Below are 17,560 nucleotides of genomic sequence, written 5' to 3'. Positions count from 1 at the left end.
AAGGAATAAGGCCTACCATCTCGCCTCCACCTCCAGTACAAGTTGAAGGCGGAGAGGAATTTGAGATTAGGGAGATTTTGGATTCTCGTATCCACAGAGGAAAACTCCAATATCTCATAAGATGGAAGAACTATGGACCCCAAGACGACACCTGGTTGGATACTTCTGACGTTCACGCACCCAGGCTTATACGAAGGTTTCACTCCAAATACCCGGAGAGACCAGTGCTATAGGCCTTCCGGAGCCGGCCTTAAGGGGGGGGGGGTACTGTAAGATTCTGGTACCTTCGGTACCCTTATAGGTCATTTCCTTCTTCATATTGCGTCCCACCTTTTCAGCTAGGTGGAACGCATATACCTTTAAGCCGCATGACGTCATCACTAAGCGCCGCTCTGAGCGACTATTTCAATCGCCGGCTTCTCTCTCACAAATTGTTCGTTCAAACCGCATGGTATACAGCCTTTTCTTACGCTGCCGGAGCCTCCAGCTATTGCCATACCTGGATAGACCGGAACTTCGCTCTTGATCCCGTATCTCGCTACCCGATCATTCACTCATTACCGGACCCTTCAGCTTACTAATCTAACTAGTGATAAGTACCCCACAGGGGATTCCTTCCTATCAAACTTACACTATCTACCTCTGCATACTAAGGACTGTTAATATCTACGCATTACTATTTCTATCATCTGCACTGTTACATAGATTGCTAGCTCTTGAGTCTACTACCATCTATATCCTTGCACTAAGTTAGCCTCTCTTGTACACTCCATCTGCTGTCCCCTACCACCTGTTGTTGCACATGATTGCTAACCTATCTACCATCATCTACTACTCTCCTGAACATTACTATTGAGTACTCATCATTGCTATCACAACTCACGCCTGTCCTTTCAGCACATCACCTCTATACTATCATATACAACCTATCACTCCAGGAACATCTTATTGAGTGTTTGTATATTGTATGCTGAAGCAGGCTGGCCACAATGATGAGTCTGGAGAGTTGGACATGGTGTTTCAACACATCTCTACACGACTATTGAGTGGAGATTCTGCAGCTGCAAATCCAACTCTCTAAACAAACGCTAGAGCGTTACAGGATGAGGAAGAGGAGGCAAACTGAAGCGCCCTGCAATCCTCGGCGGTGGAAGGAGATGCGCCAAACAAATTTAAAAGGTGTATCTCACACGTACCGATACAGACTATGCCGCAATTTAATTTTTTTTACCCCCAAAAGGGTGTATATTGAATAGCGGAATAGAAAAAAGTATATAAAACGGTGTATCTCACACGTACAAACACAGACTAGGCCCCGATTGCAATTTTTTTACCCTAAAGGGAGGATGAGGAAGAGGAGTAGGAGGAGTTCGGAACAGGAGGCAAACTGAAGCGCCCTGCAATCCTCTGCGGTGGAAGGAGATGCGCCAAACAAATTTAAAAGGTATATCTCACACGTACCGATACAGACTATGCCGCAATTTCATTTTTTTCACCCCCAAAAGGGTGTATATTGAATAGCAGAATAGAAAAAAGTATATAAAACGGTGTATCTCACACGTACAAACACAGACTAGGCCCCGATTACAATTTTTTGTACCCTAAAGGGAGGATGAGGAAGAGGAGTAGGAGGAGTTCGGGAACAGGAGGCAAACTGAAGCGCCCTGCAATCCTCGGCGGTGGAAGGAGATGCGCCAAACAAATTTAAAAGGTGTATCTCACACGTAGCGATACAGACTATCCTGCAATTTAATTTTTTTCACCCCAAAAGGGTGTATATTGAATAGCGGAATAGAAAAAAGTATATAAAACTGTGTATCTCACACGTACAAACACAGACTAGGCCCCTAAAGAGAGGATGAGGAAGAGGAGTAGGTGACACCGATGAGTCAATCCTCCAACTAACCCATTCTTCTCTGTCCTGTGAAGATTGTAATTTGATTTCCTGCTATTCAGATTCAAGCTGGATGAGTCAGAGGAAGGACACCCCCCTCTACCTGTCTCAGTTCCACCTCCTCCTTGTCTCTGTATGGGGGAATAATTAGAGAAAGACAGTCCACAAATGATCAGCTAGTGCTGGGCTGTCTTATTGGAAAGCCCAGAATTCTCTGTAACACGGTGGCATGGAAGAGATCTGTATTAAATGTTTAATTTTAAAATGAAAATTTCATACAAGTAATAAGAAAAGTGACATAAAAGATCAGTTTATTAATTCGTAAATAAAAAAAAATGAATAGAACCAACCAAAAGTCATTATAGATTATCATTCAGCATTTTGTATTCGGGTAAAATGAAAATAAACAACGCAACAAGAAATTCCCCGGCTGTGACTTACATTACACCTGTACTGAGGGGAATATGGAGGGGCATTGCTGGATGTCTTCTGAAAATGCTATTCTCCTGGCTTTCTGTGGACTATTTGGGGACACTGACCTGGAACAATCATGCAGATCAGGAAATCAGAGTTAAGTCAGTACTCCGAGTCTGAATACTTGTTCCGGGTTACTGACATAGAAAGAACAGAAACCATTGGATCAGAATGACAGGCAGGGAACTAGTATTCTTTAGAAGTAGTTAGCATTGGCTGCCACCATACTATACCATCTATATCCTTGCACTAAGTTAGCCTCTCTTGTACACTCCATCTGCTGTCCCCTACCACCTGTTGTTGCACATGATTGCTAACCTATCTACCATCATCTACTACTCTCCTGAACATTACTATTGAGTACTCATCATTGCTATCACAACTCACGCCTGTCCTTTCAGCACATCACCTCTATACTATCATATACAACCTATCACTCCAGGAACATCTTATTGAGTGTTTGTATATTGTATGCTGAAGCAGGCTGGCCACAATGATGAGTCTGGAGAGTTGGACATGGTGTTTCAACACATCTCTACATGACTACTGAGTGGAGATTCTGCAGCTGCAAATCCAACTCTCTAAACAAACGCTAGAGCGTTACAGGATGAGGAAGAGGAGGCAAACTGAAGCGCCCTGCAATCCTCGGCGGTGGAAGGAGATGCGCCAAACAAATTTAAAAGGTGTATCTCACACGTACCGATACAGACTATGCCGCAATTTCATTTTTTTCACCCCCAAAAGGGTGTATATTGAATAGCGGAATAAAAAAAAGTATATAAAACGGTGTATCTCACACGTACAAACACAGACTAGGCCCCGATTACAATTTATTGTACCCTAAAGGGAGGGTGAGGATGGGGAAGAGGAGTAGGAGGACTTTGGAACAGAAGGCAAACTGAAGCGCCCTGCAATCCTCGGCGGTGGAAGGAGATGCGCCAAACAAATTTAAAAGGTGTAGCTCACACGTACCGATACAGACTATGCCGCAATTCAATTTTTTTTACCCCCAAAAGGGTGTATATTGAATAGCGGAATAGAAAAAAGTATATAAAACGGTGTATCTCACACGTACAAACACAGACTAGGCCCCGATTACAATTTTTTGTACCCTAAAGGGAGGATGAGGAAGAGGAGTAGGAGGAGTTCGGGAACAGGAGGCAAACTGAAGCGCCCTGCAAGCAATCCTCGGCGGTGGAGGGAGATGCGCCAAACAAATTTAAAAGGTGTATCTCACACGTAGCGATACAGACTATCCTGCAATTTAATTTTTTTCACCCCAAAAGGGTGTATATTGAATAGCGGAATAGAAAAAAGTATATAAAACTGTGTATCTCACACGTACAAACACAGACTAGGCCCCTAAAGGGAGGATGAGAAGGAGGAGTAGGTGACACCGATGAGTCAATTCTCCAACTAACCCATTCTTCTCTGTCCTGTGAAGATTGTAATTTGATTTCCTGCTATTCAGATTCAAGCTGGATGAGTCAGAGGAAGGACACCCCCCTCTACCTGTCTCAGTTCCACCTCCTCCTTGTCTCTGTATGGGGGAATAATTAGAGAAAGACAGTCCACAAATGATCAGCTAGTGCTGGGCTGTCTTATTGGAAGGTAGAGCTGCAAGATTCTGGCCAAAATGAGAATCACGATTTTTTAGCTTGGAATAAAGATCACGATTCTCTCACGATTCTCTGTGTAACAAAAAAAATTGGGATAACTTTACTGTTATGTTTTTTTTTTTATTCATTAAAGTCTATTAATTGCATTTGAAAGACTGCTGCGCAAATACAGTGTGACATAAAATATTACAACAATCGCCATTTTATTCTGTAGGGTCTCTGCTAAAAAAATATATAAAATGTTTGGGGGTTCTAAGTACTTTTCTAGCAAAAAAAAACTGATTTTAACTTGCAAGCAACAAATGTCAGAGAAAGGTCTAGTCTTTAACAGGTTAAACTTCCTTTCTCCCTGGCAGAGGGAAGGAAAAGATACAATGTAATCATTTTTGTTTATAGTTACTGGGAGACTGATGCTGATAGGCGTTTGCGGGAGGAAAGATACAATGTAATCATTTTTGTTTATAGTTACTGGGAGACTTTGCTGATAGGCGTTTGCCGGGAGGCTTTTATTCTTTTTTTTTCCACAGCTGTTCTCTCTGCTATGCAGCTATGCAAAGAATCGAGCAAATTTCAGGTTTAGATCGTCAGGGGGGGTGAATCGAGATCGCAATTTTCATACGATTAATCGTGCAGCTCTATTGGAAAGCCCAGAATTCTCTGTAACACGGTGGCATGGAAGAGATATGTATTAAATGTTTAATTTTAAAATGAAAATTTCATACAATTAATAAGAAAAGTGACATAAAAGATAAGTTTATTAATTCGTAAATATTCCAAAAAAATGAATAGAACCAACCAAAAGTCATTATAGATTATCATTCAGCATTTTGTATTCGGGTAAAATGAAAATAAACAACGCAACAAGAAATTCCCCGGCTGTGACTTACATTACACCTGTACTGAGGGGAATATGGAGGGGCATTGCTGGATGTCTTCTGAAAATGCTATTCTCCTGGCTTTCTGTGGACTATTTGGGGACACTGACCTGGAACAATCATGCAGATCAGGAAATCAGAGTTAAGTCAGAACTCCGAGTCTGAATACTTGTTCTGGGTTACTGACATAGAAAGAACAGCAGGCTGGCCACAATGATGAGTCTGGAGAGTTGGACATGGTGTTTCAACACATCTCTACATGACTACTGAGTGGAGATTCTGCAGCTGCAAATCCAACTCTCTAAACAAACGCTAGAGCGTTACAGGATGAGGAAGAGGAGGCAAACTGAAGCGCCCTGCAATCCTCGGCGGTGGAAGGAGATGCGCCAAACAAATTTAAAAGGTGTAGCTCACACGTACCGATACAGACTATGCCGCAATTCAATTTTTTTTAGCCCCAAAAGGGTGTATATTGAATAGTGGAATAGAAAAAAGTATATAAAACGGTGTATCTCACACGTACAAACACAGACTAGGCCCCGATTACAATTTTTTGTACCCTAAAGGGAGGATGAGGAAGAGGAGTAGGAGGAGTTTGGGAACAGGAGGCAAACTGAAGCGCCCTGCAATCCTCGGCGGTAGAGGGAGATGCGCCAAACAAATTTAAAAGGTGTATCTCACACGTAGCGATACAGACTATCCTGCAATTTAATTTTTTTCACCCCAAAAGGGTGTATATTGAATAGCGGAATAGAAAAAAGTATATAAAACTGTGTATCTCACACGTACAAACACAGACTAGGCCCCTAAAGGGAGGATGAGGAAGAGGAGTAGGTGACACCGATGAGTCAATTCTCCAACTAACCCATTCTTCTCTGTCCTGTGAAGATTGTAATTTGATTTCCTGCTATTCAGATTCAAGCTGGATGAGTCAGAGGAAGGACACCCCCCTCTACCTGTCTCAGTTCCACCTCCTCCTTGTCTCTGTATGGGGGAATAATTAGAGAAAGACAGTCCACAAATGATCAGCTAGTGCTGGGCTGTCTTATTGGAAAGCCCAGAATTCTCTGTAACACGGTGGCATGGAAGAGATCTGTATTAAATGTTTAATTTTAAAATGAAAATTTCATACAAGTAATAAGAAAAGTGACATAAAAGATCAGTTTATTAATTCGTAAATATTCCAAAAAAATGAATAGAACCAACCAAAAGTCATTATAGATTATCATTCAGCATTTTGTATTCGGGTAAAATGAAAATAAACAACGCAACAAGAAATTCCCCGGCTGTGACTTACATTACACCTGTACTGAGGGGAATATGGAGGGGCATTGCTGGATGTCTTCTGAAAATGCTATTCTCCTGGCTTTCTGTGGACTATTTGGGGACACTGACCTGGAACAATCATGCAGATCAGGAAATCAGAGTTAAGTCAGAACTCCGAGTCTGAATACTTGTTCCGGGTTACTGACATAGAAAGAACAGAAACCATTGGATCAGAATGACAGGCAGGGAACTAGTATTCTTTAGAAGTAGTTCGCATTGGCTGCCACCATACTTCCTCCATACAGATTCCTATAATACAATTGTGTAGGATGCAGAAAGGTTAGTGTGTGATGATATATTAGCAGTATGTGTCTCCTTTCTATGTCCTATACATCCTGGGGAAGGTGAGAGCTCTATGCTGCTCTGTACAGACACACACCGGGTTATACCGCTCCTCTTCCTCTGCCCCCCAACCTGCTCTATTGTCACCCTTCACCCCTCTGCAGACCCTCTCCCCTCCCCCGATCTCCATGAGTCCTCCCAGTACAGATGGAGCTCATCACCCACCACCATCTACCAGACCTCACTTCTGTCCTTCCCAGTCCCTTCCCCCCAGATGTGGTCATGTGACCTCTCCTAGATGTAGAGGTGACCACATCCTATCCCATCACAATGACTGCACCGCACTGTTGGATCATCTCCACCCTCTGTGTCTGATCATGGCTGCACATAGCGCCACCATGAGGACGAGGGGCAGAACATAGGGGGAAGGGTGGGGGAAGGGAAATTGCTCATATAACATGGTATCTTACTGTTTGGAAAATTAAAGTAGAACTAAGGGCAAATTTTTTTTTTCATTTTGGATAAGTAAGGAAGGGTTATAACTCCAGCTAGTATTCTATTACCATCTGTTTTCCATCGAGGAGACTTCCCCTCCAATAACTCCAATAACCAAAACAGGAAGTGACAGGAAATCTCTCGAATCCCTGGTTGTCACTAAAACCAGTTTTCCCCTCTATTCCAGTTCTGGTAACAACTCAGAATTTGGGATTTTCTTTCACATTGGGTGATAACATTCACCAGGACAAATAGAGGGAGGGGGGGGGGCTCTCTCTAAATGGGACGGAGACAGCAATACAAATCGGACTGGGGCTCAAATTCCTCTACTCGCTATTCAAAACTATAAAAAGATGTGTCTTAAGTAGATAGATAGATAGATAGATAGATAGATAGATAGATAGATAGATAGATAGATGACATCCCCCTCGCTAGGGATGCATTGATGCTGTTTTTTTTATCGGTGAGTCTGAGTACTAATACTTTGCAATTTGTGTCCATAGAAAATGAATGGGTTCAAATCGCACTGCAAATAATTGCATGTCATTTAAACAGGAATGCAGTGCGATTCCTGTCCAAGTTGCATGTGGTTTCCCACACCGCTCATGTGTGTACCCAGGCCTGTCATAGTGGTTTCAGCTTGAATTCACACAGGAGCAGTCCGGGAAACCTTATGCAATTCAGATAGGAATCGCACTGCATTCCTATAATTATACAGTTATTCCAGCCAATCACAGTGATCTGAGAGGGAGCGATGGAGAAGTCTCATAGAAATGTATTTATCATAGAAAACCCTTTGGGACCATTAACATATAATAGATGCTCTATCCCTTTAAAACAATCAATTAGTATAAAATAATTGCAATCATCATAGTAGAAATACAAATTGAAAACAATTGCATTAGAAATCAGTGCAAGAAATAAGTGTATATTGCTTTAAGTATGAAGCCATATGAATGAAAGTTCACTAGTGAAGCTGAAAAAATTCTTTATCCAAGTAATGTTATGTGCCAAAATCTCTCCACTCCAGTGCTAACCTCATTGTATTCCACCCACCGAGTACTCAGGCTTCCTTCCCCTTCTCATCCCCCCCACAGATCTTTATACAACCTTTGCCTACACCTATCCCAGCATAGAGGGGCTCAGTGAAGGTGGTGGTGAAGGTGTGGAGGGGTCGGATCCGGTCACACAGATCATAAAAGGAGATCCGCCCGGCCTCATAATCCAGATCTATCCTGACTCTGTTACTGGAGATATTGATGGGTAAGGGGATCTCTTTACTGTCATGTATCACCGAATACCGATTACTATACCTGTACAATCCCCAGGACTTGTTATTATATCCAATCTGTGACTGCTCCCCTCTCCTGTCTATACTGGGGTAACACATACCGACTCTCCACCCATCTGATCCCCCGACATCCACTTCCCAGTAATGTCTCCCTGAGGAAAAACTCTGACTGCTCAACACCTGAACACGATCCTGAAATCTCTCCTGTGTTTCTGTATGATTCTGGTATCTATCTGACCAGGATACAGTTTTCCTGTCATCTGATATATGTAGAGAATTATGGGCTGTGTTTACATCCAGTAATATGTCTGCAGCTCCCTGTATATAGAAGTATACATTTCCCTCTGTTATTATATCAGATAATGTGTGTAATGTGTGTGATATCCCGGCCACATCCAGACCCCCTCCATCATGAAGGAGTTCCTCATGTCTCTCTCTGTCCTCATTATCTCCATCCTCAGTATCACACAAGTCACCTGTGTCTGATTCCTGTAAGACAGTCAGTGGATCCGTCATGTTACACAGCTCCTCAATGTGACGCATCTTCCTGGACAGCTCCTCCTTCTTTATTTCCAGATCCCAGATGGAGATGGAGATAAGTTCTGCCCGTCCAGAGATCTCCCTCAGGATTCTCTCCTCCAGGTCTTCCAGACGTCTCCTGAGATCTCTAAACAGGACAGTGACTCTCTTGGTTTCACCAGCTGCTTTTTCTTCTACTTTCCTCCTTTGTTCCTGCAAACTCTGGATTCTTTCCTTTGTCTCCTCTCTCTTTGTTCTAAGTTTCTGCAGAACATTCCTCAGTGTCTTCTTCTTATTCTCAGAAACCTCATACAGTGACTTCATCCCATGTCCTTTATGTTCTCCAATCATACAACAAGACACACAGATACAAGTATCATCCTCAGTGCAGTAATACTCCAGGATCTTCTTATGGATGGAGCATTTCCTGCTCTCCATGGACAAGGTGGGGTCAGTTAAGATGTGTTTTGGGGACTTTTTGTGGACTCTCAGGTGTTTATCACACAGAGAAACCTCACAGTGTAGACAAGATCTAACAGCAGGTACAGGATAGTCCACGCAGTAAGTACAGGAGACCCCGGACTCCTCCTGATCAGGCTGAGCAGACAGGATTTTCCCCACTATGTTACGCAGTGTTGTGTTCCTCTGCAGTGCAGGCCGATCCGTAAACTTCTCTCTGCATTCAGGACAGGAATATTCTCCAGCCCCCTCCTGTGTATCCAGCACACAATCAATACAGACCCGGCAGAAGTTGTGTTCACATCTCAGCGTTACTGGATCTGTATAAAAGTTCAGACAGATTAAACATTCTAGCTCCGCTCTCAGATCAGCAAACGCCATCGCTGACAGCAGAAGAGAGAAATTAAAGTAAAATTCTCTGACTCCAGGGAAGAATGCAGTTGGGAGGAGTGACCTCCTCCTACACAGGGTGAGGCTGGGCTGTGACTTGTGCTTTATTCATAGTATTCGTTGTATGGAGGGACACTGTGATGGTATTCACCGTCACTGGAGGCAAGGAGCAGATAATTAATGGTTTGAATTGCTTCAGATGGGACAGTAATATTTGTCAGCAATATCTTCATATAGAAATATGAAGATTTTTTCCCACTTTACACTGGGAGACTTAGACTGTTATAGACCATTTCCATGAAGTCTGACTTCTAGATAATGTGTATTCCGTGTGCTTGTCTGTGAGAGACACACACAGACTGTCCTTGGCAGACTTCCCTATTGTTTGTGTATTGGGAGGGAATGTGGATTGTGCCTGTCCCATTGTTAAATGTTAATAACCTCACATTGTTCTGTCCAGATGGCTAGATAATTAGTTTAGGTTGATTATGTTCCTGTATACACTTTAATCTGCATATGCTACTGTAATCAGGCAGAGGGGAGGGATTGTGCACACTATATGGGAGTTTAAAACTGTTTTCATTGGATTGTGAATGTCATGTCCTGTCCTCCACAAGGTCCACCTGGGCGGTAACCTTGTGGGAGAAAACTGTATAAAAGTACGTTTCTTGTTCAATAAAGAGTTCTAGTTCACCCTCAATCTAGAGTTCTGCTTCTTATTAGGGGAATATGCTACAAGGGATTGCTACGTTCTTCATACTCCCTTGGATAATCACTAAGCTCTTGTAAGAGCTTGTACCTGTTCTTGCTTCACTCTCTGGGGAAAGAGAGGTTCACCCACTGGAACCTGGAGCCTTGTCGTAGGTCCAGGGTGGGTAGGAGGCGCTGAGACCCCAACCAAGCTGGGGCCGTTCGTGGGGTCTGGGGTGTTTATGGTGTCTGGTGGAGTGCTTGGAGCCCTCGGGAAGCATTAGGAGCATCCGTCAATGGAGGTACCCAGTCAGTTATCTGGATGATCTGTTACATTGGTGGCAAGCGGTGGGAGGGCATCCTTGTGCGAGGAGAAGCAGCTCTTGGAGACACCGGTAACGTTATAGAGTGAGCTAACACTCGTGTGGGGGAGGTACAGATATCAGCCGCCATGGAAGAGGAATTCGTAAGGAGGTTGCGAGAGATGCAGATACAGCACAGGGGATCAGTGTCATACCAGGTCCTGCTAGGATGGCATGATTCTGTGCGCTTGGATCTATGGAAGGAAACGCTAGCCTGTGAGCAGCACTATCAGGGAAAAATCCTTCTGTCCTTCCAGAAAAGGTACTGGTCGCAGTATGGATTGCGGGAGCTGTTTTTGGGAGATACACCGCACAAGGAGCAGACAGCTGAATTAAGCAGGCTGGTCTGGGCAGCGATGCAGTTGGAAAAGAGCTATAGAGCCCTCTGGGTGCATGTATCCCAAACATGCCCTTGGATAGCGGATGACTGCCCAACGGATGGCTTTGGCTACTGCAGCCGGGGCCTGTTGTACGAGAAGCTGTCAGGGGACCCTAACTTTGGAAGCGATTTGGAGTGGCAGTTGGAGAAAATTATGGATTACAGAGAAAGGATTCTGAACATCTCAGAAGTGCTCTGGGCACTGGAAGATGTGGAGTTTCTGGGCATTCAGGAATGGGAGCTGGAGATCGCCTACAGACGGCTGCTAGACTCTGCTGAGCACCAGGGCTGGGCTCCCTTTGCCTGGGAATATCCAGAAGAACCAGCTGACAGTCCAGAAATCCTAACTGAAGAATCGACAATATGGCACATTAGTAGTGTGCTTTGCTCACCTGCACCCACGGTCTTGGATGCGGATGTCTTATGGCGGATACAGAAAGTGCTGACTCACCTGGACAAACCTGCTTCTGCACGGGACGCGCTTGGATGGAGAAATGCGTCTGTCCAGCCACTGGATAAAGGTATGGGAGAAGAGAAAGCCATCTTCATTCCCCAACCACGGATCATAGATGTAATTGACGTTTCATCTGAGGATGTTATGGATGATAAGTCACCTGCCAAAGTGTTGGCACTGGACTCAATTGTCACCAGCCCATGCCCTGGACTTTCAGCAATTCCAGAGGCTGGGGATTTAATAGATTTTGCTGCTGAGGAGGAGCGTCCCAGTGAGCCTACAGCAGAATACCGGGCATTCAGGCCTATTGCTGCTGACCTCTGCCTGCAACAATTGGTGACCAAGCAAGATGTGTGCAAGGCCACTGACTTTACAGTTTACTTTCCAGCAGAGGTGCTGGCAACAGGACAAAGTGCTAACAACCTCTGCCCAGCACCCGCAAAAGCTACAGAGTTCCAGGAAGCTGGGGAAATCGGCCCCTTGCCCCAGCAACAAGCTGATGAACTAAAGCTTCTACACCCAGCTGAAGCGCTGGCAGCCGGACAGAGGGTTAATAACCTCTGCCCCACACCTGTGGCAGTTCCGGAGGCCCAGGGTGAGAAGGAAGAGGAGGTTGCTGCCCTCCCTCCCCAACAGTCAGTCAGAGCGGAGGAAACTGTCTTCTCTCTCCAGCCAGGATCTGTGCATCTGGGAGACAGTATCGGATAAAGGTTGCCCCAACCGCCAGATGGGGGTAAGAAAGATGGAGCAGCTGACTCCCCTTCCCAGAAGCAGTTGGTGCCCCAGAATGATGACTCCAACCCAGCAGAAGGGCTGGCAACAGAGCAGAGTGCAGCTGGACTCTGCTCTCAATGTACAAAACATGGAGTTCCTGTGGTAGTGGATGAGACTGCAGTCTTCACGTTTATATCCCAGGGATGCTGGACAGTCGGCCCAGATCCCCAACAGCCTGATGAAGTGAGCCCCACCACCCTGTCTTCTCTCCAGCGGCTGAAAGGACTCCCAGGAGAAGGACCAGTCCCCAGTGGTGAGTATGTGCTATGAAAGAGGCAGAGGTTGGCTGGGTGAATAAATAATGCTGTTTTCTGGACAATTTGGGGTACTGGGTGGGTGCAGACATTGGGAGGGCCCGTGGAACACAGCCTACCTTAGAGAGGCTGGAAAGCCCATCTCTCAGCCCACTAGGCCCCTCTTATGTCTAAGTCCCCCTGTGTCTATTAGGGACACAGGGTGCCCAAGAAGCCCAGTCTGGCCTGCCCAAACCAGACTTCCACAGACTGATCGGCTATGAGAGCTCCATGCGCCTTGCCAGGACAAACTTACAAACTATGTGGAACTTTGTCAAGGAAGCTGCCATGATGGATTGACACTGGGGACTTGTTACCCGACTAACTCAGGCACAGACCAGTTGGAGGTCTTGTACCTGGATAGGCTACCTTTGGGGGGAAGATATGTCTTCACCGTCACTGGAGGTGAGGAGCAGATAATTGATGGTTTGAATTGCTTCAGATGGGACAGTAATATTTGGCAGCAATATCTTCATATAGAAATATGAAGATTTATTCCCACTTTACACTGGGAGACTTAGACTGTTATAGACCATTTCCCTGGGGATTGTGCATGTCCCATTGTTAAATGTTATTAACCTCACATTGTTCAGTCCAGGTGGCTAGATAATTAGTTTAGGTTGATTATGTTCCTGTATACACTTTCATCTGCATATGCTACTGTAATCAGGCAGGGGGGAGGGATTGTGTACACTGTATGGGAGTGTAAAACTCTGTTTTCATTGGATTGTGAATGTCATGTCCTGCCCTCCACAAGGTCTACCTGGGCGGTAACCTTGTGGGGGAAAACTGTATAAAAGTCTGTTTCTTGTTCAATAAAGAGTTCTAGTTCACCCTCAATCTAGAGTTCTGTCTCTTATTGGGGGAATATACTACAAGGGATTGTTATGTTCTTCATACTCCCTTGGATAATCATTAAGCTCTTGTAAGAGCTTGTACCTGTTCCTGCTTCACTCTCTGGGGAAAGAGAGGTTCACCCACTGGAACCTGGAGCCTTGTCATAGGTCCAGGATGGGTAGGAGGCGGTGAGACCCCAACCAAGCTGCGGCGGTTCGTGGGGTCTGAGGTGTTTATGGTGTCTGGTGGAGTGCTTGGAGCCCTCGGGAAGCATTAGGAGCATCCGTCAATGGAGGTACCCAGTCGGGGTGTCGGTTGATCCGTTACAGACACCAATATTGGATGAATCTCATCCATAACAATGTGCGTGTCTCAGGAAAATATAGGTCACTTTGGTGAAAATTAGGGCCGGTGTCAACAAACTTTCGTGTGGAACTAATTTTCTCCCCATACAAGTGAATAGGAATGCAAAAAACAATTAAAACTGTCACAGATTAACCTCTTGCCGACTGCCTGCCATAGTTTTACTGTGGCAGGTTGGCTCTATTACGCAAAATTTTTAGTGTAATAGACAGTGGGCGCACGCGTGATGGCCAGAGGGGGAGCCAATCAGCGGGTTAGGTAGACGCGATGGCCGCCGACCACCCACGATCGCTCTCCATAGAGACAGAATGACGGTCTGCTGATGTAAACAAGGCAGACCGCCATTCTTTCACAGATGAACACAGGGATCCTATGTTCTTGCTATTTAGGAACACTGATCTCTGTGTTTATCTATTGAATCCATCCCCCACACAGTTAGAAAGCACCCCTAGGCCTAGGGACACACTTAACCCTTTGGTCGCCCCTGGTGTTAACCCCTTCCCTGTCGGTGTTATTAGTACAGTAATAGTGCATATGTTTAGCACTGATTACTGCAGTAATGTCACTGGTCCCCTCAGAAATGTCAGTTAGAGGTATGATCTGTCCGCTGAAATGTCGCAGTCCCCCAAAATATTGTTGCCATTAATAGTGTAGCACCCTCCTAGGTAGGTGCTAGGAAAGAGCATATTGTGGCCCTGTCTGCTTATCAGGGGGGCCTGATAATTTTAGCTAGGCTGTCATGTGTTTCCAGGGATGTCTGTTGAGTCCGGGGAGTCTCCCCACTGTGTCCAATGAGGGCTCTTGTTGGGCAGTGGAGGAAACCTGGCCAATAGCGCCCTGGGGCTTATATTAGTCTCAGTGGGCGGAACCTGCTGCAATGCACCCTGGGATGGGGTATAAGTCTGAGGGGAGCACATGACAGAGCATCTTTGGCGCGAAGCAGAGTGCCAGGAGGAGGGTGACAGCTGTCTCTCCTCCTGTCAGCGCTAATGAGGGTGTCCTGGGCATTCGGCCTAGAGGATAAAGGTTGAGCTGAGCTGCAGAGAGGGATCCAGTGTACTGTAGACCGAGTGGAGCTGCTGGGCAAAGGTTTCCAGGAAAAACAGTATTGTGGGTACTCAAAACAGCCCAGGGGTCTGCGTAGGAGAGGGGACCACTCCAGAAGGTTAGAGGGATCCGGGAGCCAGCTAACCAGTAGAGGAAGGCTTAGAAAAGGGGGTGCCAGAGTCTAAGCCCTGAAGATATGTGAAGGGGGTGCCGGTGTGGGCCCTGAAGTGTTCAGCAGTGCAGCAGTCATACAGGTAGCTACCTCAGCAAGGAGTGCTTAAGGGAGCTCAAAGAGGACTTCTTTATGCAAGAAAGTCCAAAGTCAGTTTGGAGTTAACAGGCAGCAAGCCAGCGTTAATCAGCATCAACTGGCGTTGACCGGCATTTAGCCAGCGTCAAGTCAGCGCCACTCTGCATTTTTCAGTTGTCCCTAGCAATTTGTGCATAGTTGAGCCAAAGGGGTATCCCACTCATCCCTTCTCCCATCCAAGTTCTCAATAAATACAAAAACCCAAAGATACTAGACTGGTCATTGTCTCAGTGCTCACACTTGGAGAACATGATTAAATGTGCTGTTGTTGCTAGCGGTAACCCTGGCGGACCCACATCCAGAAAAACGTCTGGGAATCCTGCTACACTAGTAAAAAAAAATAATTAATAAAAAAGACTTAAATCTTTCCCCTAGTTTGTAGATGCGATAACTTTTGCACAAACCAATCAATATACCCTTATTGGGATTTTCCTAACCAAACAGATGTAGCAGAATACATGTAGCAGAATACATATTGGCCTAAATTGATGAAAACAAATTTTTTTTTTTTTTTTTTATTGGATGTTTTAAAGCAGAAAATAAAAAAGATTTATTTTTTTATTTTATTTATTTTTTCAGAATCTTTGCTCTTTTTTTTGATTATAGTGCAAAAAATTAAAGCCACAGAGGTGATCAAATACCACCAAAAGAAAGCTCTATTTGTGGGGAAAAAAAGGACATAAATTTTATTTGGGTACAGCACCACACGACCGCGCAATTGTCAGCAGTGCCGTATCGCAAGAAATGGCCTGGTCATTAACCACTTCTGGACCAAAAGATTTTCCCCCTAATGACCAGACCATTTTTTGCGATTCGGCTCTGCGTTACTTTACGGACAATTGAGTGGTTGTGCGATGCTGTAACCAAAATGTATTTATTTTCTTTATTTTTTGTGCTATATACAAAAAAGAGCGACAATTCTGAAAAAAAATAAATAAATAATAATATTTTTCACTTTCTGCTTTATGACATTCCCAATAAAAAAAAATTAAATTGTTTTCATCATTTTAGGCCAATTTGTATGTTGCTACATATTTTGGTAAAAAAATCCCAATAAGCGTATTTTGATTGGTTTGCGCAAAAGTTATCGCGTCTATAGGGGAAAGATTTGTCATTTTTATTTATTTATTTATTTTTACAAGTAATGGTGGCGATTTTTAGCAGGACTGCGATATTGCTGCGGACAGATCGGACCCCTAACTTAAATTTTTTACACTTTTTGCGGGGGGGGGGGGGGGGCATTGACATCACTACAGTAATCAGTGCTAAAAATATGTACTGTCACTGTACTAATGACACTGGCAGGAAAGGGGCGTTCAAAGGGTTAAATGTGATCCTGGAGGGTGTTTTCTAACTGTGTGGGGGATGGGCTTGTGAAATCAATACAGAGACCTGTGATCCTAAATGGGAGGAACACAGGAACTCTGTTTGGATTCCAGAAAGAAGAACGGTCTGCCGTGTGTACACCAGCAGACCACTGTTCTCTCTCCATGGGTAGCGATCGCGGGTGGCCGGCCCCGTGGATCAGCTTCCCCACTGGCGAGTGGGTGCACGCCCACAGGATCACTCCTGCAAACTGCCCTACGGGTACGGCAATTTGCGGGAACCTGCCGACCTGCCGCCGTATAATAGTGGATAAGGGGGATATAACCTTCCGGGGATGAAGTGGTTAAAGCAATAAAACTGCTACTAAACTGTTCCTTGTAGTTCTACAGACCAGCAAGCAAGCTGATTTGTTACTTGTAGTTCCACAATCATAACATGCAAAGCTGTTTTGTTTATTGCAGTTGCGGAAACAGGCGCTCTGTTCTGACCTTGTTCCTGCACGGGACTGAGTACTATAGACGTCGGCCAGCCTCACCTGCTGAATAATATAATCAGCTCACAGCTAATCCCTGCTAAGCCTGGCTACCTGTCACTCCACAGCCAATCAGAGTGGCTGCATCCTTCCAGAGAGGTTTAGATCAGCAGACGCCATCTCTGACAGCAGAAAGCAAAGTGACATTTAAAGTGTTTGTAACCCTAAAAAAAAAATAAGAGCTCCTGTCCCCTTATAGCAGGTTGCACAGTGCTTGTACTGTCTACCCTGTCCCTCTGGAAGCTGTATAAAACCTGGCTGATCCTGCCTGGTTCTGCCCTCCTCTTTGTAACCCCCCCCCGCCTTCCGTGGCTCGCCCGTGTCTCCCATCCCACGGGGGGACCCAAGCGACCAGCCGGCACATCCACCGGCTGGCCGAAGACCCAAACAAAGCCGGATTCGGCTCCGATCGGATCTCCAATGTAAAAACCGGGAAGCGATATCATGAAATCACTTCTGGGTACTGGAGCCTTAAAGGTGCCCAATTTAAAAAAATGATCCCTCCATAAACAGTACCTGTTGCTGCCTATTACTGTCCCAAGTAATGTTTACATTCCTTCTGACAGCAA

The 17,560-nt window shown here is 45.0% G+C and overlaps 1 protein-coding gene across 1 annotated transcript in view; it reads right to left on the bottom strand.

The window, feature by feature from the left end:
- Positions 1 to 8,028: 8,028 nt before the first annotated feature.
- LOC309553050 (uncharacterized protein) overlaps positions 8,029 to 17,560 on the bottom strand; it is a gene marked incomplete at its 3' end in the record, with an annotated part of 83,667 nt that continues 74,135 nt past the window's right edge. Inside the window, exon 5 of the mRNA XM_082253948.1 lies at positions 8,029 to 9,617. Coding sequence (XP_082110074.1) covers positions 8,029 to 9,617 — 1,589 coding nt within the window. The remainder of the gene's footprint in view (positions 9,618 to 17,560) is intronic.

Source organism: Pelophylax lessonae (genome assembly GCF_965119305.1).
Source record: "Pelophylax lessonae genome assembly, chromosome: 4".
In the NCBI taxonomy this organism is placed as follows: Eukaryota; Metazoa; Chordata; class Amphibia; order Anura; family Ranidae; genus Pelophylax; species Pelophylax lessonae.
Note: the sequence above shows the minus strand (reverse complement) of the source record. Positions and strands in the feature narration are given on the sequence as shown.